The sequence below is a fragment of the Hypanus sabinus genome, chromosome 20 (genome assembly GCF_030144855.1).
Source record: "Hypanus sabinus isolate sHypSab1 chromosome 20, sHypSab1.hap1, whole genome shotgun sequence".
Lineage (NCBI taxonomy): Eukaryota > Metazoa > Chordata > Chondrichthyes > Myliobatiformes > Dasyatidae > Hypanus > Hypanus sabinus.
The window spans coordinates 32,701,360-32,726,000 of NC_082725.1; the positions used below are offsets into that span (position 1 = coordinate 32,701,360).

General features: G+C 36.5%; 1 protein-coding gene across 2 annotated transcripts in view; it reads left to right on the plus strand.

The window, feature by feature from the left end:
• The window catches only part of gmds (GDP-mannose 4,6-dehydratase), a 631,321-nt gene that overhangs the window by 251,429 nt on the left and 355,251 nt on the right, over positions 1-24,641 (plus strand). The window contains exon 8 of one of the 2 annotated variants that reach the window (XM_059945309.1): positions 13,839-13,959. The exons of the other annotated variant lie outside the window; for it this stretch is intronic. Within the exon in view, the coding sequence (XP_059801292.1) occupies positions 13,839-13,959 (121 nt within the window). The remainder of the gene's footprint in view (positions 1-13,838; positions 13,960-24,641) is intronic. 2 annotated transcript variants of the gene reach the window in all.

Here is a 24,641-nt window from a genome sequence, read left to right on the forward strand (position 1 = left end):
TTGAGATAAACATTGTAAAATTATTTATATAAGTGTTTAAATTCCAAAAATTTACTAAGTGCTTGAAGCTGACTGCTGAGTAGAAGTTGAGGCTACAGAGAGGTGGCTCTGCAGGTGCTAGTTTGGGATCAATCACTTCAGAACAACAGGAGAAATCAACACTAAGTTTTGTTTCTCGTTCTGCATTATTGTCCTTGGGTATGTAGGTAACTACAGCGACTTCCTTATTCACCCCTTGAATTTTTGCTGATCAAATGTTCGGCTCACCGAAAAACACGAAAGATTTTTTGATGTTTATGGAACTTTACAGCAAAAGAAGTTGATTTATCAAATTTTGAGGAAGGATTTTTGAGCTTGGAATATATTGTAATTAACCAGTTCCCAATCCAAATTGTCTTCACTTACCTTCAATTTTATTTATTATTCTTTATATAAAATTCTATCAAAAATTTCATTGTAGACTCTTGTCATATTACTGATATTGGACCAATTTTCATTCCATATAAGTTCACATTGGTTCTCGATCAGTTCATAATTGTAAAAGTGTTCTGTTAATCTGCCCCTAATTAACAATAATATTGATTTCACTACACTAGACTTCAGATCAATAAGCCAATATTTTCTTTGTTTGCTTCTCCTAAACTTTGTAAATAATAAAAGTTTTCCCAGATTTATTATAATTGGCCTGCTTTGTTCATGTTTCCATCATTGGAGTCCAGCAACGGTAGAGCTTTCTGCTCCTGTTATCTCCCTCTAGCAACTGTCTCCAATGTTCATTCCCTCCTTCTCAGTCTTTGCATGAGTCCATTGCATTAGATTGACAATTTCTTTCCTCCCGCAAGTGCTGCATAACCCACCGAGTTCCTCCAATAGATTGTTAGCTGCTCCAGATTACAGCATATGCAGTCTCTTGGGTCTCCATAACCCAGCATCTTCTGGGATTTTGTTCATTCAGTCTCACAAATAAGTTCCAGGTGCAATTTCCAGTGTTCAGAGTGCTCTGTAATTTTGAGTGACTTCTACATATCAGAAAGGATTACCCAAATGACAGGTCTTGATTGATACTCCTTCCTCTGGACTTCAGATGAGCACTGGTCCAGACTTTTGTGGTTGAATATTACAAATGAGAAATACCTGCTTAAATGTGAGTTACTGAAATAATGCAACTGAGGATAAAGCTAAGGTAAATAGGGTATTTAAATAATAACATTCATACAGCTTAAGAAATGTTATTCTATTTGCTGCTTTTGAAGCAATAACCCTTAATTTGTTATTATATAAAATAAATTTATACTTGCAAATTAATTAACCAAATATCCTGTTTCTATACTGTACATTTCAAGTAATTCTAAGGAAATGATTAATGTAATTGTTCATGGTCATCATTCATACCTTTCCACTTAATATATAACATGGGGGTTTGCTGTTATTATTGATATATTGACTCGAGATCAAAAGTCCTATTATGAAGTACAAGAGGTCCTGTGGTTATGGAAGACCTGACTTATGAAAATACAGCTTTATACAAATATGCCCAGACTCTGCTTTTAAGTTCAATACTCCTATCTCTTCACCAAGAAACAATACATAAATCTTCTATACAAAGAGCCAATGCCTTCACCAAACTCTCCTTCAAATAAGATAATAAATTATGAATTGTGACAGGTGATCAGAACCACTTCTCATGAGTGTATATTCTCTTTTATTAACCTGCTGATAATTTTCTCACTGATTAGCTAATCAGCTGTTGCCTATCACTCCAGCTGATATGCAATAAGACAAACTTGTCAGAGTTAACTTGCTGATTGCCTACGCTGACTTTACCCTTGCAAATCAGTCCTTTAGAGCCATTGTGCCTAAAGTTTTCACATTATGATTTTGGGGGAAATTGTTTTCAATTTATAAAAGATGCAGTTTATTGATAGTTCTCAGGATATCAACCTGTGAACACTGTACTGTGACTTATGATGAACAGAACAGTTTTACAGGAGCAAGAATAGTGAGCTGCTACTTGTATTTAGACACATAGAAATTTCAGCTGATTAGTTTGGAATAAAACTAATTTTGTTGCTGATTTATAATTTTAAATTGATTTAGGTCTTTCACAGTGTGCTGTTATTGTTTACAGCACAGATTGCATAAGGACACTTCATGTATAGACATACATTTAGAAGAGTATTTTGTTTGCATTTAACTTTATGTTTTTGTGGAAGTAAGCCAATAAACTTGTATATATGAGTCTTTTGAATCCACAAACGCCTTTTTAAAAGGCCGGAGAGTTTAATTTAAGATTGCATTCAATTTTGGACATAATTTTAATACTTGATTAAGATTTAATTAGAAATCTATGAGGGAATGATGTCTGCTATTAGGGCACAGATTTTGCACCCTGTGTTTGAACTCTGCACTATATGGTTTTAAAAAGGGGGAAGTCTCATGTATGGGAGGGGAAAAAATTAACCTTAAGGATGTTGATGAGATTCTTAAAGCAGTTCACATCCCCTGTACTGAATGAGAACAAAAGGGAATTCATTATCAAATCCAGCACAAATGAGAAACCTTTATTGCTCCAATGCTGAAATATCAGTGATATCAAAAGGATCTCTTCAGCTTTCCAAACTGCAGTGGTTTTACAATTCGTATTTAGCTGACTGAAGCCATCTTGTTTTGAGACAGCATATTGTTACAGTTTAACATATGTGCCTTGCATGCTGTCTATATTGAGTAGGAAGGAGTATCTAGTATGCCTTGCGTTGGATATGGTGACCAAGTACTAATGTAAACTTTTTAAAATCATTTTATTCTTTCTGCTCACCTCCTGAAATTACTAGGAGAGTACTTGTTGGGAGAAAATCAAAGTTGTTTCCTCGCAGAATGGAGATCCTCTCAGTTTTTCGCTGGTTCTGGTCTCATGTTCAATTATAATTTATGTACATTTCTAATCTTTCTCTTTCCCTGTCCTTTTTCTCTTAGTTTCTGCTCAACATGCCCCCATTGTGCATTTTAAAATTATGGAACACCCACTGAATACCCATTTAAAGATCTTTAAATATTCAGCCAGTTGGAGAATGTTTTAAATCAATTACCATGGTGACTAAAGGAATGAAGGAACAGCTAAATATTCTACACAGAGAAGAATGGTTTTATGTAAGGTTAAAAGGCAAAACATCTGAAACAGTAACCCAATCTGCTTTAAACCTGATGATCATGTTTTAAAAAAGGCCTCAAAATATATTGATAAAAGAAAGCAAAACACCACAAAGTGGCTTTACATGAGTACATAGGTGCCAAAAACAAAAGTACTATTTCCTCTCACAACTGTCACATTAGATTCAACTCCATCTCCCCACTATTCTTGTTCTTTTCCCATACCCTGGAATTGGATCTTCACCACAATCTATTTCCTGGACTGTCACCTGTTTCACAGCCCACCAACTGCTTCCCTTCGCTGCCTCCATAGTTGGATCCACGACCAAGCAACATCTTCTACCAGCCTGTGATTAATTTCCAGTATCAACAAGTCACATCACCTAACAGAAAGGTTTACTATCCTCAGCTCATTTGTCGGCTGGTGCTGGAGGCTGGTCCACAAAACATACTGTTTAAGGGTAATTTACAAACAAAACAAATTACAAAATGTCTTGTAGTTATTGATCTCTCCCAGCCCGGCATTGACTGGGTCTTGGTGATAAGATTAGAACTAAAGTGCCATTTAAGTAGTACAAGTTGATTTTTAAAATCAATTTTCTTTACAATGATTTTTGTGTGGAACCTGTAGTACTCAGCATAATTTGACTGTATTAGAGGTATCATTTAGATTCCCCAAAATTCTATCCGGTAAAAAGAAAGGCTGATCTGCAGATTATAGTTTGAATATTTAATATTTTGACTCAATATGGTAGTTACGAAGAAAAGAATTGTCAGTAAATAGAAGAATAATGTAGGAGATTTAAGTTGAAAGTAAGAGAAATTTGTTTATGCTAAATTCTGAATTTCTGGAATTTGTTGATTCACTGATAGAGATCACTGAGGTAGGATTTAAAATTGGATTGAAAGTGATTTAAAGAGACTTAAAGGGATTTGTGGACAAATATTCAGAAAGAAAGACAACACTGATGTTAGATTAGTCTGTTTGAAGTTGATGGATTGTTGAAGTCCTGATTGATTATGAAGATGTAATAATAGTTTAAGATTAGTAGAAAATTATAATTTTGCTTGGCAAAGCAATCCCGGATACTAATTTCATTTGATCTAAAATCTGAATTCCTTACCAGCAATTACAAAATACAGAATAAGAATCAGATTTGATTTCACTGACATATGTAGTGACATTTGTCATTTTGTGGCAGCAGTATACTGCAATATGTAATAAAACTATAAATTACAATAAGTATGTATGTGTGCATATATATATGTGTGTGGCTGTGTGTTTGTATGTGTATGTGTATGTGTATATATATACTGAGGCAATTTTCATGGGTTCACTGTCCATTCAGAAATGTATTTGGGGAGGGGAAGAAGCTGTCCCTGAAACATTGAGTGTGTGTCTTCAAGCTCCTGTACCTTCTTGATAGTGAGAATGAGAGAAGGGCATGTCCTGCGTGATGTAGGTCCTTAATGATTGATGTGGCCTTTTTGAGGAATCCCCTGTTGAAGGTGTATTGGATGCTGTGGAGACTAGTGTGCATGATGGAGACAGACAAGGAAAGACTGTTATTTCATAGACACAAGAGACTGCAGATCCTGGAATCTGGAGCACAAAGAAATTGCTAGCAGGTTCAGCAGCATCTGTAGAGGCAAGTCTGTAGAGTTGATTTTTTGGGTCAAGACTGTATCAGGAAAATGTTGAAATTCATCTAGCCAGCCCTTAAAATTGCAATGCATTGATTTAGATATTAATAGTTTACTTAATCAACTTAAAATTGTTGCTTGTGTAGATTTGAAAATGGAAATCTTCTGGAATTTGACCTTGTCTCATTATGCAATAGATTTGGCAATATTCGTAATTGCACTTGAGCATGGGTAATTAGCTAAGCACAGCTATTTAAAAATCACAAAAATCTCTATTAGATATTTACTGTTGTTGTGTAAAAATTCCTTGTAGGATAAAGTGAAAGCTGCAGTAGCTCTTGCTTTTGTATGGTATTAGCATCGAAAAATGTTCCAAGGAGTACTAAAACATTATAAAGGAAAATAATGACAATGAATGAAAGGAGACTTAAGGAGTAGTGTCTTAAACTTTTGCTTTAGTGTTAGGCCTTAAGGAGGACAAGAAGAGTAGGAGGTGATAAAATGGAAAGATGAGCAGGGAAATCTAAGATTTAAGTTCCTTGAAAGCAAAAGGCTTATTTGTTTATAGTGGGGGAAGGGGCCTGGGAGAAGAACAGAGGATAGAGTTTGGAAATGTGAAGGTCCTGGGAAAGGTTTTTGAAGGAGGCAGGGGTGAAGAGCTGGAGAGTTTGAATACAAAGGTAAGAATTTTGAAGTGCAGTTGTATTTTATGCAAATTCTAGATTGGAACAGATTGAAACTTGGACAGGTAGAAACTTGGATTGTTTTTTTCTGTGGCATCAGTGGCTGATGGGCAACCTGATATCATATAATGAGAGGCATAGATTTCCTTAGGGTGGTAATGTAAAATATCAAGGGCATATGTTTAAAGTTAGAAAGAGAAAGATTAAAGGAGACGTGTGAGATAAGTTTTTTCATAATAGAGTAGAAGGTGCCTAGAACACACTACATGGGAAGTGGTGGAAGGAGATACAATAACAATGTTTAAGAGGCACAGATACATGAATACCCAGAAAATAGAGGTACTGGTGAGATGTTTTAGATTGGCATGCTATTTGGCACAGATGTGGTGTACTGTTCTGTGCCCTTTGGTTCTTTGGTCACACGTCACCCAATTTTGTAGCAGAGCTGTTATACTTAGGGGGTGTTTCTTTTTCAAGCTGGAATTCCCAGCTGATGAGGTAGTACAAAAGATATAAGAATGGTATTACTATTTGACAAAGGAGATACTGTCTAAAATGTTTCCTAATGTTGATAGTCAGTGTGATAGATGTAAAACTGAGACAGCCACATTGACACATATGTTTTGGTCGTGTTCTGTATTGAAATATTTTTGGAAGTTTATTTTCTCTGCAATTTCTAAAGTCTTAAAAATTAATTTACAACCTAATAAATTGACAGTTTTATTTGATATAATCCCTCAATATATTCATGCTATTTTGTTGAAATGGAAAGATGCTTCTGCTCCTACTTTGATACAATGGTTTTCTCAGGTGGTCTTATGTCTTAGTTTAGAGAAAATCAGAAATCAAACTTTTGATCCTTGATTTGATTTTGAGAAAAGGTGGGGTTCATTTGCCCGCTACTATCGTATGGTTTAAGTTAATTAATATGGTTTCCTTCTGAATTTTCTTTAAATGGATTTGAGTTGGCAGATTGATGTTTTTCCTCTATGGAAACTTGTATGATGTGTAGCTCTGGGGTTGTGCTCCCAATGGGGATTTTTTTCCTCAGGTTTTTTTCAGTTCTTTGGGGTGTTTTTTAGTTAGTAGGGGTTTTTTTTCCTTTCAAAAAAATTCTTAACACTTTTTTTCTTATTGATATAGTGGTTAGCTTTGTTAATCAGTTATTTGCTAATTTAATTCTTCATTGTACATAATGACATATTGACTTAATGTATCTTTTTTGTTGATCTTCAATAATAATTATTTAAAAAGATTTTAAAATGAAGAATGGTATATCAGAAAAACAAATGACAATAAATTATGAGTAAAGCCTTAGTAGAGAGGAAGGAAAGTGATTGGAATGATCATCTTCAAGGGTCCCAATTCCTGCAGTGCCCTAACAAGATGTAGATGTTCTCCATCCTTCAAACATCCAATAAGTACCACAGCCAATTACAGCATATAAAAGAACGTTTAACATGGTCATATTGAGCAATTAAGCCTGGTGAAAAAAGACAGTGGAAGTGACTCAAAAAGTAAAGAAACATGCATGTCATTGCAGGAAAAGAGATACAAGTTTATGAAAAAGTAGTTTAAAGATGGCTACAAATAATGCAATTGGACATCAGTGAGTATTTTTAGATTAGTTGAAAGGATTCATTTAAAAATAACTTTTTTCAGTTCTTCATTCCCATTTTATGCATGTGTTTAAAATTGACTCATGGTGTATCGTTAATCAAAAAATAGAAATCATCTTCATTGAAATTGCCTTGCAAGACTGCGTGTAAGTTGATAAACGTGTAGTTTCGTGTATGTTAGATGTGTGAAACTTGTAACTATGCAATTATGGACACTTTGAAAGCAACTCCTCTGGGAAATTCCTCAGTTAGATTTGATTTTATAGCATTTTTCACTTTTTGAGAAAGATGTGTTTTATGCAATCTTTGAAGTAGATAAATAAACATTTGGCAGCTGTGAGTCCAATTCCTTATTCTTCTCCCCCATGTCACAGGCAGTTATGGCTTAGCAATTAATTGCAAGTGAAACCTTAGACTGAACACATAGTACAAGTGCAATAAAGTTGGAGGTTAAATAGCCTTACTATGCTGAGAGTCATTAAAAGTTTTCTAAGCCTCAACTCCCTACTCAGTGTGGTCCCCATCACTGTTGGCTTCTGAAAGTTTCTCCTGTTGTTTTATTTTGAAGCAAAATTTGTGGTTATTTACACAGCTTCATGGTGAACTGTTGAAATAAACCAAAATAACTACCACACAAACACTGAGCATAATACTGAAGGCCTAATAATTCATCTGCTATTTTTACTCTTATTATGAACTCATTCTGTGAGAGTTATTGTTCGGAGAATATTTTCATAAAAGATTTTTCTTACTCATTATTTTACTGAGGAAGACGGATGGCCATAATTGTCGTCCCTTTGGGAGTTCTGCACAGAACATACTCCCTCATCTCCTCCCCACCCCACCTCTTCTCTCTCTCTCTCTCTCTCTCTCTCTCTCTCTCACACACACACACACACACACACCCCTCCCCCCTAACCTTTGCAATATACCACAGACTGAATTTGAAATAAGACATTCATCACATATTTACTCATGTGGCACACCCTGTGTTTTTTTTTAAATGACGTGCACCCTTTATAAATATAAAAATTCATGCTACTGAGGATGGGAAGTGTTAACCAAATGGCACTTGGGACAGATGGACTGCTCATAGATGACATTTGAATAAATAACATGACGTACTAATATGTAGCCACCTGACAGGGTGATTTAAAAGATGAGGTTTAATACAAACTTCTCGCCCATACAGTTAACATTCATTATACCTTTTGTGTTCCAAACATTACATTGAATGGATTGTATTGGTTATCCTGAAATTTTTATCATTAAATGTAGGATCTCGTACAGCGGTAACCAGTGTTTTCCTCCAATTCAGCAGCAATAGTATGTGCATTGTATTACTCAGACCACCCTCGGTGCAGTTGCAAATGATGCAGATGGTCCTTAAAATCGAGCTGATAAACAGGAGGGTGGGGTGGGAAATTGTGCATAGAGGTAAGTTTGAATTCTAACAATTCTAGAGCAGTTTTCTCTGGTTTATAACAAATCTGATTCTGCATTTTCACTTTACTGAAACCATTGTCCAGCATTTGCTTATTTTCTTTAATTGACAAATTCAATATGTTAGCCAATATTTATCTTAATAGTTTACCATTTTTTAAATTACGGAGTAATAACTCTACTATCCTAAAAATTACTACATGCAAAGGGATATAAAATTCTGTAGTTTCTCCAAATGGAATACAATTGTGATAATTTTGGCAGAATTGCTGTTTCTGCATCAGATATATTACGGCTTAATGTAATTTCCCTCAAGTGATGCTCCTGTAAGATTATGCCCAAGAAATTAGCTTACATTGTCCTGAGGTGCAACTCTCAATCTTGAAAAGAGGAACCATTTTCAGATGGGTTTCCACAGTTATCCCCCTCCCCATGATGCTTACTTTTAATCAATTTCAATTCATTCTCTTTCCACTGACACCCTAGTCAGTCAACAAATCTGGCAAACATTCCCCAGTCCGACCTACATTCAAGACCTCAACTCAACCGCTAATTGCCAGCACTATTTGCATTCCCGTCCCCTTCATTTGCTAAACAATGGAGCAACATGCAAATGAAAGTAAGGCTTGTCCAATTGTGACAATTGAACTTTGGACTTTGAGGGTTATTGAATATGATTGTGATGAGCTCAGAACAAAATAGTTGTGAGTGCACCAGTTAGCAACACTTTAGCAGAACACCCCCAGTTCAAATGCATTTCTTGTTAATTTACCTTTCTTGTATGCCAGTTATTTATAAAATTATTTATAATCTACATATTACTGTAGGTAACTGCAGTTACTGGTAATCCACAAAATCCTGATTGTTTGCATAGTAAATCAGTTTAACTTTTTCATTTGGGAAAATTCCCAAAACCCACAGGGTGCACTTAAAATGTCACTTTTAGTCTTAGACAGAGTATTTGAATTTTCAGTTGTAGGTGTTTTGGGATCTAGGTTGACCTAACAACTGGCTTTTAATGATCCACAGGTAAGCTTGCGGAACTTTGAAATTGAGTTTATTTGACAGACATTAAACAAAATCTCTGAGGACATTATTGGTACCAGACTGAATTTATTGTGCAGACACCTATTCTGTTGTCAGGGTCTTTTCAATATATCAACTGCATAGTGGACAAGCTTAATTTTGTTAACTTTGGTGTATTATATATAATTTTAAATCTCTGTAATCCAACACCATTGTATGTTGAAACTTTTCAAAAAAAATCTAGTGACTATTTTAGCAATGTCCTTATAGTTGAGGTCTATATTTTGATATCTATATCATGCTGCCCGAAGAATGTTACTTTGTTGAGAACTGTGATAGTTCAACTAATTGGAAGTTACTCAATTCATTCCATATTTTTGATCTTTGATACATATTTGAATGCAATAATATATTAGCTTCTTTGATTAGTTCAAGTAAAATTCAAAGAAGAGAAAAAGGAGAAAATAATGCTTTTGTCATGTTTCTTGGTTTTTGTCTATGCTCTGGTGACTGATTTATTTTTTAAAAAGGAGAAAATGAGGTAATTTGCATAGTCAAGTATTTTAAATTATATAATTCCAACTTTTATAACTTTAGTTAGTCTGTGATTGCCATTTGAAAGATAGGGAAAGTTAGTCTGAATATGGCATGGCAATTGTTCTGATAGTGGACTAATAATCCACAGTTCTGCTTTAATTATCTAGAAATATGAGTGTATGAAATGAGTACCAGTTAAATTGCTATCATTGTTTCTTGATGTAGTGTAACATGATTGCTATACTAGCGAGAACATTTAAGAAGAAATCAGAGTAATAAAATCACAGAAGGAGAGTACACAACTCATTTTTTTCTTACCAGGCAAAACTGCCCTTTGGAATAAAATGGATATAACAACTTCCAGCTCTTTGACTAGATCTGCAGATGTTCATGTGCTCATTCAATCTGTCTACAAACAGGGAGCTTTCCACAAAATTGTGTGGCACCATCAATCTGCTAAAAGAGATGAAATCATATCATATCTAAGATCTTAAACCTGGGTATCCATTTGATCCTTTGGCCCACCATCAACAGCAGACTTGTACTGCAGCAGGCCGTATAACCTGATTTTTCGCAAAGCATAGAAACAATCCTTATTGAACAAAGTGTTACGAAGACTATTGCTAGGAACAGCACCACACATACCTACAAATAAAATGGCAACATGATGAAACTGACATACAAACCACTATGAATGTTAAACAGCAGGAGTGACATATTGTGGGTACTGCTAAATAATCATAGAACCAACAGATAGTGTGTAATTCTTCAGCTGTAGCTCATCCTTGTGTCAGTTGCTGGACAATTAAGCAAGTATTGCTCTTCTTTGATAGTCCTTTGGGCCACAGATAACTTGGATCTACTCCAGTTCTCCTGGGTTCTGAGGTGGGTGATCAGCTTATGGGAAGTCTTCAGACTTTTCCATAGCTGGAGCAATACCTGTGTCATGGAATGGGTCAACCAGTTCTGTGAGAATTCCGTACTCCGTTCTTTTAATGTGCAGCTGTCAAATGCACTTGAGATACTCTGTTTCTACCTAGATATTTATTTTCCTTTCTGATATACCCCAAGACAAGGATCCCCAAATATCAGTGAATTCATTAGACATTTTTCAGGTGATTTTGAGAATATCCTTGAAGCATTTTCTTTGTCCTCTCAGAAATCTGATGCTGTGATGGAGCTCAGAGAACAGTGCTTGATTTTGGAATTAAGGGTCAGGCATGCAATCACTTTGATCTCACCGTAGAAACTCAATGAACATTCTTGGGGCAATAGTGTACGTGCCATTCAGTAAAAGAACTTGATGTTGTTTCACTTATCCAACAAATGGATATGGATGATTTTATGGAACTGTTTGTTCTTTTCCAGTAGTTCCAGTAAGTGTATCAATGTTAGTCCATGCCTCAGAAGAATTCTGAACATTGGGTATCATCGCTGTCTGATCAAGAGTTTGGTTCTATAAATTTAAACTCATTTTTTTCAGGCAGCCATAGGGTTGTGCAGGTTCTCTGGAAGTGATTGTGGATTTCATTATTAATGCCTTCTTTCTCTGGGAGGTGCCTACTGAGATATAGAAGCTTATCCACAATTTTCAGGATCTCAAAACAGACCTTGTAATAAAAGAAGTAAGCTTCATGAACAGGCCCATCCTCAATGATGGAAGAATCCCATCCCCTCTGATGACAGGGTTCAGTGAGTGAATGCCAAATATAAAGTTAAGGAGTCTGCAATCATCTTCAGTCAGAAGCAACAAGTGGAGATCTCTCCTCATTTTGTGGGCATCATTAGCACAGTGTTCATATTTTTGTTTAGCAACTTATAGACCCACTTTGATATCAAGAATTGGTTAACTTTACTAGTTTGGCTTGAGCCCAGCTTTTCTGAAACACCAATCTAGAGCTACTGCCTGATTAAGTGGAAGTATTCCCAAGGATATCCTATCCACTAAATGTAACACAATTCTATTTTGTTCAATTGTGTTCTCATTGGTCCATTCACAATTATCAATGTTTGGATGGTGATGTTAACAGTATTCTTAATTAGCAATGCTCACCGATATCCTGTTCACCATTGCCAAGCACAGGTTTTGCTAGAATTGTTGAGCTCCATATTACATTACAGGGATTGACATCAACTATCCTTGACATCAAGGAAGCATTGAGTTGAGAGTGAAATCAAGGAGCCTGAATAAAAGTTAAGCCATTACGATTTAGAGTGAAGCACTTCTTTTTCTTGAAAAGTACCTACCACCAATGTGGAAACATTTTTGGCTCTGGGAGGTATGTTAACTTAGTCTCAGTAGATTACTGAAGAAATTTCTCAGGCCAGTGTCCTGACTTCAATCATCTTTGGCTGCTTCATTAACATAAGGTTGGTTATTAGTAGTTTTGCTGAAGATTTAGTTCATGTAATAGATGTCCAGATAATATTGCAAATTCTGAATTCCTCAGCATCAACATCCTGTGATTCATTCTTAACTAGAAGCTAAACTGGGCCAACCACTTAAATGCAGTGGCTGAGTACAATGTGGCAAATTATTTATCTCCTGACTTTCTAGATCCTTTCCAGAATCCAGAAATCTGGACCGATTGAATATTTCAACCTGAATGCAAATAAAGCAAAAAGATTTATTTTCTTTTTCAAATCAACGTATTCAAATATGGCTTTGTTCCATTATGTTGTGGAAGCAATTCAAATAAAGCTGAAAGTAATACTTCCGTAAAATAGATTCTTGATTTTTCATTGATTTTCCCTTCACAGAATGCTCATCAGTTTGTCAAAAGTCTGAAGAATCACACAAAAGAGGACTATATTCTGCTCGTATTTTGAGATCCCACTAGATTGTGGTATTGTAAAGGTAGATACTGAGCAGGAATATTTAACTCAGTAATCTGAGCAGCATCCCGTATGGGAGTATCCTGTATGACAGAACTCACAGGAATATCTGTGGCACATCCAAATTAGATTAAGCATAGATCTCACAGACACAAATGTAACTTCTGATAACTTCAATTTTTTTTTGCATCAGCCTCATGCTAATAACCTTTCTATGGAAAAATTGCACCCTTTCTCCTAATGCCACCTTTGTTTCTATGCAATTCACTTTACTGCATGTAATCTATGTGTCCATTACCTCTTTTTCTCCTCTAAATTAAGTTTGGTCTTTTAATTTAACTTCTTAAATATCTGCTGATAGTTTAGTGTCCCTCTGCATCTTATGGATTTTTGAGTTCCAGGCAACCACTTTTCCAGAGCTCATCTTTTGCATGATACTCCGTTTTGTTTTTCACATGGAACTTGAAAATCCCAATAGCTCAATTTGAAGTAAAGAAAGGAAACCCTCTCTTGTCTAGCCAAGTATTCCTTGACCTTTGAGTGTCTCCTTGTGTCAACTAATTTATCTTTTGCTTCAGTGTTGGTGGTGTAGACTGGCTGGTTTGCTTACATATGTTACTGCATTCAGTATAGAATATACTTTGGTTTATTACATGGGATGAACATATAAAATAGGATCATTGAACTTATCTGAATAACATTTGACCATGTAAGTATCATTTTTTCAGAGAAACCATTCTGTTTAATTGTATATTTTTCTATGATTTAATGTTAAAATGTTCAATATTCAAAAAAAACCATATGACCAGATTGTAGGTTTTTAATACATTGATATTAATACTTTAGATGCTGAATATTAATACAATGTGAATAAAATTTATCAAATCATTTCCAATCCTCACAGGCAGCAATGGAGCAATTTATTCCAATATCCTTGTATAACAGTGCCACCAGTAACACATCTACCTGTATGAAATGCTACTATGACCCCTTTTCATTAGTGATTTTGCTTCAGAGAATGCTTGGTAAGTGCAAATTGATGTACCAGTTTATTGTTGCAAAGGTGTGCCAATTGGTTACGAACAATTGCAGTCTTTTTAATATTTCACTTTGCTAATTGGACTTCTTGCACCTCCTGCCAGTGGCAGACATATAGTAATGAACTGCTTGTAAGGTGATTGATTACAATGGCCAGAGATAACGTTTTATCTCTACTAGCGGAAGCAGGAAAAACATTAGCTATGAAGCACGGTCATAGTAAAAATCTGAAAGCCTTTAATTAAATTAGAGCTCAGCTTAATAGCATGAAAATTAACCAGAGAAATCTCACAATCAGATGCAGATCCTTATCACAAGCTCTGAACTGATTTCCAGACAATGAGATTGGAATTAATTGCAGTCAAATTATATATTAAATGTCTTAAACATGTAGAGTGCTATCCAGACATTTAATCCAGTCCTTAGGGTCCTGCTCTTTTGGAGGCCATTGATCATGAAGTAAAGCCAAGGCATATTGAAATTTGAGTTCACAGGCAAGGCAGTTGTTGGCAAATGTATTAAGCATCCACACTTCCTCTATCTGTTTTTTTTTTGGATTGGAATGCATACTTAGTCAGTATTATCCCTGCTCACAATCAAATAAAGCTGAAACCAAATTAAAGACACAATTTCTATCATGCTACTCATTGTACTGCAAGAGCATGCAAGTAAACACAGTTTAGTTCCATGAAAATTCGTCCTTAGGTTCAATTTTCAGAAAGCTAGTGTACAATCATAATCACATTTTTACTTAAAATCAGTGAAAGTTACTGAAACAAACAAGTGGGCATCATGGTATTTTAAATTTATTCTGTAAACATGTATATTTGGTGAGATTGTTTGAAGTAAATATAAGTATGGACATAGTAAAATCAATCTATTTGAATACTCCAGCTTGTGTTCTAGCTTTTTCACTATACAGCCAATCAGCAAAAGGGGTAAATAGTTATTAAAGTCAAGGTATTATATTTGAATACATGCAAATAGTATTGGAGTGCAGTTAGAAATTGGTAGATATAATGTGTGGTTGAAAGGAGATCACAGCTAGGAGCATCCAAGGACAAACATTGTATGAAAAGGAATGACATAGGATCAAAAGATGTAGAGTCTTTATGGGTGCAGGTGAGAAACTGCATGGGTAAAAAGACCCTGCTGGGAGTTATATACAGGCTTCCAAACAGTAACCAGGATCTGGGTTACAAATTACAACAGGAGATAGAAAAAGGATGTAAAAAGCACAATGTTACAAGGGTTATGGAGGTTTTCAATATGTAGGAAAAATTCTAATTGGTACTGGATCCCAAGAGAAGGAATTTGTAGAATGCCTACAAGATGGCTTTTTAGAGTAGCTGGCAGTCAAGCCCACAAGGAAAAAGGCATATCTGGATTGGATGTTATGTAATTAACCAGATTTTGTTAGGGAACTTAATGTAAAGGAATCGTTAGGAGATAGTGATTATAATATAATAGAATTCACCCTGCAATTTGAGAGGGAGAAATTAAAATCAGATCTATTGATATCACAGTGGAGTAAAGGGAACTACAGAGGCATGAGAGAGGAGCTGGCCAAAGTTCATTCAAAGGGGACACCAACAGGGATGACAGTAAAGCAGCAACAGCTGGAATTTCTGGAACCAATTCAGAAGGTGCAGGATCGACCCATTCTAAAGAAGAAGCATTATAAAGGGAATAAGAAAGAATTGTGGCTGGCAAGGGAAGTCAAAAAACAGCATGAAAGCAAAAGAGATGACATAAAATATAGATAAAAATTAGTAGGAAGCTAGAGGATTAGTGGGAAGTTTTTAAGAGCCAACGAAGGCAACTAAACAAAAGCAGTAAGGAGAGAAAAACTTAACTATGAAGGTAAGCCAACTAGTAATGTAAAAGAGTGTACCAAAAGTTTTTCTTCAGACATTTAAAGAGTAAGTTAGAGGGAAGATTGGACATTAGACCACTGGAAAATGATGCTTTGGAGGTAATAATGGAGAACAACAAAATGGCAGACAAGCTAATTAAGTATTTTACATCAGACTTCACTGTGGAAGAAGGACGCAGTATGCCAGAAATTTGAGAGTGTCAGGGGACAGGGCAACAACTCAGATGGACTACATCCCAGGGTTCTGATAAAGAAAACTGAAGAGGCTGTGGAAGAATTAGTAATCTTTCAAGAATCAATAGAGTCTGGAATGGTCATTCCACTCTTCAAAAAGGGAGGGAAGCAAATGACAGGAAATTATAGTTCAGTTAGTCTGATAAAAATGTCACGGTGTTAGAGTCCATGATGAAGGATGAGGTTTCAGGTAAAATAGACAGATATTTCCTTCAGGGGAAATCTTGCCTGAGAAATCTGTGAGAATTCTTTGAGGAAGTAATAGGCAGGGGAGACAAAGGAGTGTCAGTGGATGTTATGTACTTGGATTTGCAGAAGGCCTTTTTGACATGTGCCTCACATGAAGCTGCTAAACACAATATGAGCCCATTGTATTATAGGAAAGATACCAAGCATGGATAGAAGAATGGCTGACTGGCAGAAGGCAAAGACTGGGAATAAAGGCGACCTTTTTTGGTTGGCTGCAGTGACTAGTAGTGTTTCACAGATGTCAATGTTCTGTCTGTTACTTTTCCCATTTTTATGTTAGTGATCTGAATGGTGGATTTATTGGCTTTTTGGCCAGGTTTGCAGCTGATACGAATATAGATGGAGTGATGGAGTCTGCAGAAAGACTTAGACAAAATAGGAGAATGGGCAAAGGCAAAGAAGTGGCAGATGGAATACAGTGTAGGGAAGTATATGATCATGCACCTTGGTAGAAGGAATAAAGGCGTAGACCTTGCAGATTGAGTGAGTAGTAAGGAAGGCAATGCAATGCATTGTTAGCATTCATTTTGAGACAACAAAAAATAAAACCTTAAGACATAGGACCAGAATTAGGCCATTTGGCCCATTGAATCTGCACTGCTATCCCAAAATGGCTGATTTATTATTCTCAACCCTATCCCTCCTGCTTTCTCCCCATAATGTTTAGCGCTCCTACTCATCAAGAACCTATCAATTTCCGCTTTAAATGTGTTGATCAGACTATATTTGGAGTATTGTGAGAAATTTAAAACCCATATCTAAGAAAAGATGTGCAGGCATTGGAGAGACTTTAGAGGTGCTTTACAAGAATGATCCAGGATATATGAGGAGTCTTACTTTTTTTTCTGGTCACCTCTCTACAGGAGGGATGTGCATACTATAGAAAGAATGCAGAGGAGATTTACAAGGATATTGCCTAGACTGGAGAGCATGCCTTATGAGGGTAGGTTGAGCGAGCTTGGCCTTTTCTCCATGGAGAGACGGAGGATGAGAGGTGTATAAGATGATGAGAGGCATTGATCGTATGGATAGTCAGAGGCTTTTTCCCAGGACTGAAATAGCTAACACAAGGGGGGATAGTTTTAAGGTACTTGAAAGTACAGGTACAGAGGGGATGTCAAGAGTAAGTTTTTCACACAGATGTCGGTGGGTTCATGGAATGCACTGCCGGCGACGGTGGTGGAGCCATAAACAACAGGGTCTTTTGGAGTTTAGAAAGACACAGCACTAAGCAGTAGGGAAATTTTAGGCAGTTTCTAGTGTAGGTTATGTAGTCAGCACAACATTATAGGCTGAAGGGCCTGTAATGTGCTACAGATTTTTATGTTCTGTGATTTATGTTCTCCAAGCAAAGCAAACTGAATGGAACCAAATGCAATTCCCATATACACTGCTAAGTAGTCTTATGTTAGTAAATGCATGGTCATGCACATTGGTAGTAGAAATAAATTTGCAAACTATTTTCTAAACAGGGAAAAAATCAAAAAATCCGAGATGCAAAGGAACTTGGGAGTCTTTGTGCAGAACACACAAAGTTTATCTTGCAGGTTGAGTTGGTGGTGAGGAAGGCAAATACAATGTTAGCATTCATTTCAAGAGGTTTAGAATACAAGAGCAGGTATGTGATGCTGAGGCTTTATAAGGTACTGCTGAGGCCTCACCTTGAGTATTGTGAATAGTTTTGGGCTTCTCATTTAAGAAAGGATTTGCTGGCATTGGAGAGGGTTTAGAGGAGATTCACAAGGATAATTTGGGAAATGAAAAGGTTATCATATGAAGAACATTTGATGACTCTTGGCCTGTACTCGCTGGAATTTAGAAGGATGGGGGGTAGTATCTCATTGAAGCCTTTCAAATGTTGAAAGGCCTAGACAAAGTAGATGTAGAAAAGATGTTTCCCGTGGTAGGGCTGTGTAAGACAAGAGGGCACAGCCTCAGGATAGAGGGGTGTCCATTTTAAACAGTGATGCAGAGAAATTTCTTCAGCCAGAAGCTGGTGAATTTACTATAGGCAACTGTGGAGGCCAGGTCATTGGGTGTATTTAAGGTAGAGAGTGATAGGTTCCTGATTGGACACGGCATTTTGTAATTTAAAAAAAAAAATTGGATAGGTGTATGGATAGGAAAGGAATGGAGGGTTATGGGCTGAGTGCAGGTAGGTAGGACTAGGTAAGAGTAAGTATTCGGCACGGACTAGAAGGGCCGAGATGGCCTGTTTACAAGCTGTAATTGTTATATGGTTATACGGTATCAAAGATTACGGACAGAAGGCCGGGGAGTGGGGCTGAGGAGGGGAGAAAAGAATCAGCCATGATTGCATGGTGGAGCAGACTCGATGGGCCAAATGGCCTAATTCTGCTCCTATATCTTATGTTAGATAATGTTTATTTGTTTTTCTGTCTTTTCCACCAGAGCCTATGCCTCCTGTGATATCCTCTATGTATGATTCCAGTCATTGTGAGGACTATTGGGGAATCACTGGCTGTGCTTTTAACTGCCTGTATTTCCATAGAATAATAACTAAAGTAATCATTACAAATCACTTGAATTTGAATTATTAATTTGAGCTGAAATTATGTGGTTCTGTATGGCAGCAGGATGCTGCAAAACAGAATGTCATCCTGAGAGCATGATACAAGAAGTCGCAGTCTCACCCATGAAGTGCCTGAAAAAAGCTTTACTCCTTTCAAAGCCTTACTTCCAGGCATTGTCAGCTGGAAAATCTGTTGAGGATCTTATATACTAATGTATGACGCTAGCACTAAAAGAAGCTCAACATTGAAAATTATTTCTACAGTCCAGAAATATTTGAAGTATTAAAACCTTTAATACATCTTCAAAGGGGGTGCCTCAGGAAGGTGACATCCATCATTAAGGATTCTCAATATCCTGGACCCATCTGCCATCAGATTTCTGAATGGTCCATGAATACTACCTCACTATTCCTGTACTATTTCTTTATGTTTCTATTGCCTCTTAGAGTAATTTTCTATATCTTGCACAGTTTTGCCGCCACAAAACAAAAAAAAAATCCCGACATATATTAGAAATAAGAAATCTGATTCTGAATTCACTTGTAAGGGCAGGGGCAGCTCTTTGTTTGGAGAGAGCTGATTACTTTTGAAAACCAGTCAACGTTTTGAATTTGTGCTAAGTTTAACATTGTTTTATACTTTTCAAATTTGGTGAATGTCCAATACAGTTTCAGTGACCAGCTTTTCTGATGCTGAGAATACATGGTTGGAACTCCATGTGGACTCATCACAAGAGCAACAGATGGCCATACAGCAATTTTATCCTGCTTTGTGTTTTAATAAGGCTGCACTATTTGTTGCCGTTAACTCCATTCTTGCCTAATCATCATCATCTTGAATATTTCAACATCTGTCTGTCTTAACCTTGGATATATTTAATGATTCACCAGCCACAGCTCCTTGATATACAGAAATCCAAAGCTTTGCAGTCCTTTATGAGATGAAATTCCGCCTTGTCTCAGACTTTTTCCAAAAATTATGCCCTCATTTCAAGATTCTCCTAGTGGGGAAACATTGTCAAGGCATCCATGATGTCAATTGCACTCAAAATCTTATATTTCAGTTGATCAACCTCACTATTCAAACTCCCATGTTTATACATAGAAACATAGAAATTATAGGCCTAATTGACTTTTTTTTAATTAGACAAATCTTTTACCCCAGGAATCTATCAAATGAGCTTTATCTGTACTGCCTTCAAAGCAGGTACAGTATATTGCTCCATAAGTAAGGAGACAAAAATAGTACAAGGTACTCCAGACATTGCATCACTGAGGTCTGGTACATCTGTAGCAAAACTTTCTTACCTTTCATCTGAGTCCTCCTGCAATGAAATTAATTTTTGGTGTGAAACAGGTGAATGACCTGAAAAGCTTGATCAGTAAGTTCGGGACTTCCATGTTCACACAGAACTTCCAGTATTGTAGATGTTCTTAAAAGTGCGGAATTCACTATTTTTGAGTGAGTTCCAGACCATAACCCTGTAGTTACTTTCTAAAATGGTTCATATTTTATATGTTAGTTTTTGCAGTTATTCAGAATAATCATGTGTTAATGTGTTTTCCAAAAAGCAAACAATTTCCATGTTAATCACAATTATCTGACACAGTAAAATAGAGACCTTATATTTAACCTAACAATTAATTTAATGTGTTGATATTCAGCCTGACAGTTGATTGGTGATGGCTGCCTTGGTAGATCCAACAGATTGAGGTGCTTTTCCTTATTGTTGTGATCAAAAATTTGAGTAAAGCAGGAGAATGGAAAGCACTTCAGATTCTGATGTGATTTATGACACTTTTAACCAAGAAGTATTGTGCTGAATTCGAATGCTTATTTAAAGGAGCTGTATCATCTTGCAAGGCAGTGTCTCTGTGAGGCCAAATCAGGGATTTCTTTGTGACAGTTCATAGAGCTTAACATAATTTTACTAATCTTTTGGAACATGAATTATAGTTTACGTGCTGTTGCAAGATGATATACTCCTGGTAAACCTATTTAAATCTGATAATAAAGTACCATAGAAGAATTTGTATGTAAAGGCATGACAGAATTATTAGTAATCATGCTCTGCATCAGTAAACAGACTTTGAGATAAGTTTTAGAAAGACCTGCTTAGTCTGTATAGAAATATAGCTTCCTCATACCCAGACAGCATTTTCCGTGCTTACGATGATCAGTGAATTTCTTGCAGGTTTTATCAGAGGACGGCAGATAAGTAAATTTACTAGTAATTCACCCCCTCTAACCAATATTTCTTCCCTCCATCGCCCTCTCCCTCCTATGCACACATAATTCTATCTGTTTAATGTCAGGGCTGGCTTTTGCAAACTTTGAAAATGATGTTGTGCAAATCATTGCCTCTCTCAATGTAAAGTGTGTTTAGATTTTCTCAAGATTTATGAATTCGATGATCTGACATTTAAAGACCAGTATAGAGTGTTCTTGGGCATCTTAAAGTGGTTAAGCATTTAAATGTTTCCTCACCTATAATTACTTTATTATGTTGCTTAAAATCCTTATCAAAATCAGATCAATGAGGGTACACTGGCAGAGTCTTGTCCTCATACAACATCAGTCATTATCATTGGCTTTGATTTGTGACATAATGATATATTCCATAAACCCTGGAAGAACCTGATAACAATCAAACTCAGTATACACCTTAGGCTACAGTGGCAATATCTGCCTTCTTAAAGTACTGGCAATCTATCGCTAAGAATGTACCCTATAATCAAGAGCCTTAGTGTTCCCAGTTTTCAGATAGCTTGAGCAAATTATCTTAGAAAGCTCAGCAATGGGACATTTATGCATTTGACTTTTTATGATAAATTAATCTATCTTCTTCAGTGGAATATATCTGCATATCACAAGTTAATTACTCAAAAGATGTTTATCAATGGTGGTTTGTTAGTGGTGATCCACCCTTGATGAAATAACAGATAATGAGGAACATCCTTTTCAAATGCAGTGGCTTTGCAGAAAACCTCAATCTGGGTTTCCTGTGGCTAACACACCACAGATGACTGTCATGATTAGTCCTAATGAGTAACCAGGGATTTATTGTTTTGCAGGAGATAGGCGATGATGAGCTTCCTTGAATGACATATAGGGCTAAAATCTGAAATCCTTTCGAACCATTCTATGTAGATTCTATCAGCTCCCTTTCAGTGCTTAAGCCTGAAAACCTGCTTAAAGATTAGTTATCTGGAGTGTTTATTATTTGGCAATTTACTTGAACAGTGGAATCTGGGGGTGCTTCCTATGCTGAAATCCTCTGCATCCAATGGGCCCTTTCTGTTTACTGCTGAACCTCCCTCCCCAAAGATGAAATAAATCAAAGTTAGTTGAAACTCAGCCGCAATAAATCAAGACCTGTCCGAAATTGGAGCCTACCCAGTCAAACTGTCACGGCTTGGCTTTCACTGAGGATTAATTAAAGGACTGATATAAAGCCCAGATGTGCTTAGGCAGAATAGCAAACTGCCTGGTAGTGGCTGGGCTGGAAGCGAGTCTCCCTGCTAATCTGCCCACCCAAGGAGGACGGACGATAAGAGCACCGAGTCAAACATGTTCTTACTGATTTTATGGAATTTGACTTAAGATGGAAAAAAAAAGTGACCCGGTAATAAATTTTCAATAACAATAAATCCAATAAACTGCTCCTAGATAGTTTGCCGATTTCTCATAAATCTGCGTAGAAAAATTGATCTTTGAGTCATTATAACAGGGAAGTTTTATTATCAGGTTAATAAATGGAAGATTTTAAAACATGACTTTGTGTATATAAGTGCTTCTGCAAAGAATCCATTCTATTAATGACAAATACATCTTAGTGCATATTGTGTGTGAAGAGGAGAATCAAGTAAATAATGCAAAAAATGTTGACATGATGTTTGGATACAATTGGAAGAACTACCAGCTTTTCTTGCCAAATCTGTACTTCATGAAACCATGAGATTTAATTTCCGGACAGCTTTTTGTGCTGTGCCCTCCACCTCATTCTCCTCTTCCCCTTCCTTACCTCCTCCTCTCCAAAACTTGTAATTTATGCCTTCCTATTCCGATATCTTCTTGTAAATGTACATTTTTTAAAATTTACTACATCGCAATGTGATGGTAACTACTGCAATTGGTTTCTATTGAACTAGTTTCTTTCCTTGCATCTTCTGTTAAATATAATATATGAAACATTCAGCATGGTAAAAAAGGACAAACTGCACAATTAGTTTATTTTGTATCACTTCAATGCATTTACTTATGCTTCGGATAAACCCTTTTCTTACTTCTCAGTTGTCCTCGCAATAAATGTTTGTGGGTAAATTGATTTTGCTGGTGGTGTAGATATTTAGCCAACTGATTGGCTTCATAGTAAGTACAAGTCTGTGACCTAAAATTGCAATGAACCATATTACAGATTCTGTACCATGGACTTTTTTTACAACACAAAAGGAGGGCATTCTGCCCCTTCTTTGTGCTGATGGATTTCACATGCAGTTGAAACCATACCCACTGGCTTTACCTCCATTGCTTTAATTACTCCAAATATTTACTCATTCCTGGTAAAAATGTATGGGATTTTACTTCAACAGTTCTTTGCATCACTGACTGGAAATTGGATCACATAGCACCATCTTGAACAATGCACAATCTGATATCTGTGAAAAATGAATCACAGTTGAAAATTGGGATCTTACTACCTGGACTGTGAAGTCCGCAGGTCTTATTTTCATTCCTCTGATTACCTGATATACTATCCCTCAAAGACCCCAACCATCAGCAATGCATTATGTGAATTTTTTGAGTATTTCTCAGATGTTCAAAGATGAATGTCTGCAGGCTTTTGTCTGCTTTCTGATACTTCTTCTGCATGATTTAAAGAGAACTTCCCCAACAGATCCCAGAACTGTACTGGGAATCTGACTCAGGTACATTTCTTCAGAATAATTTATTTACCCTGTCCTTCCTCACTTTCTCCTGCCACCCACAGTATTAACCTACTCCGTTCATCAGTATGGTGCCCTAGCGAACCTAACCATGGATCACAACTTTTATTTCCTTTACCACCACAACCCTAATTACTACCACAGAATAGCAACACTGCCACCACTTTGCCCTACAATGAACTATATTTTTTTGTTCTAATTGTGTCCTTCCTTGTATAATTTATGTTTAACTCATTTTTCTTATAAATGTTGCCTCTTATGCTGTGTGCCTGTAATGCTGCTGCAAGTTATTTTTTCATTATACCTGTGCATACATGTAAACTCAGCTTCAACTTCAATGTCTAAACTGTCACTTACACTTACTTGGCAAACACGAGGAAATCTGCAGATGCTGGAAATTCAAGAAACACACACAAAATGCTGGAGGAATACAGCAGGTCAGGCAGCATCTATAGGGAGAAGCACTATCGATGTTACTTACTTTGATTCTCTCCTGCTCACTTTCAGGTACTGACTCCCTCACAAGGCTATAATCCCTGATAGTTTACCCCAGTATTAATTATTACTCTGATCTGTCCACTGATAGAACAGCACCATCTTGATCAGTAACCTGCACCCCCAAGCCCTTCACTTTGACATACCACCTGTCACACACTGGGCAAAGCCCTGGGCTACTGGATTTTGTTTGCTTATTCCACACTGGCCCTTCTTTATGTTTGAGACCTGGGACCTTGTGTACTATTGAAAATCACAACTATTACACCATGACAGGCCCGGACAAGCTTTCTAGGTACTTGTGTTTTTATGATCCTCTCCAATGGAATGTCTCT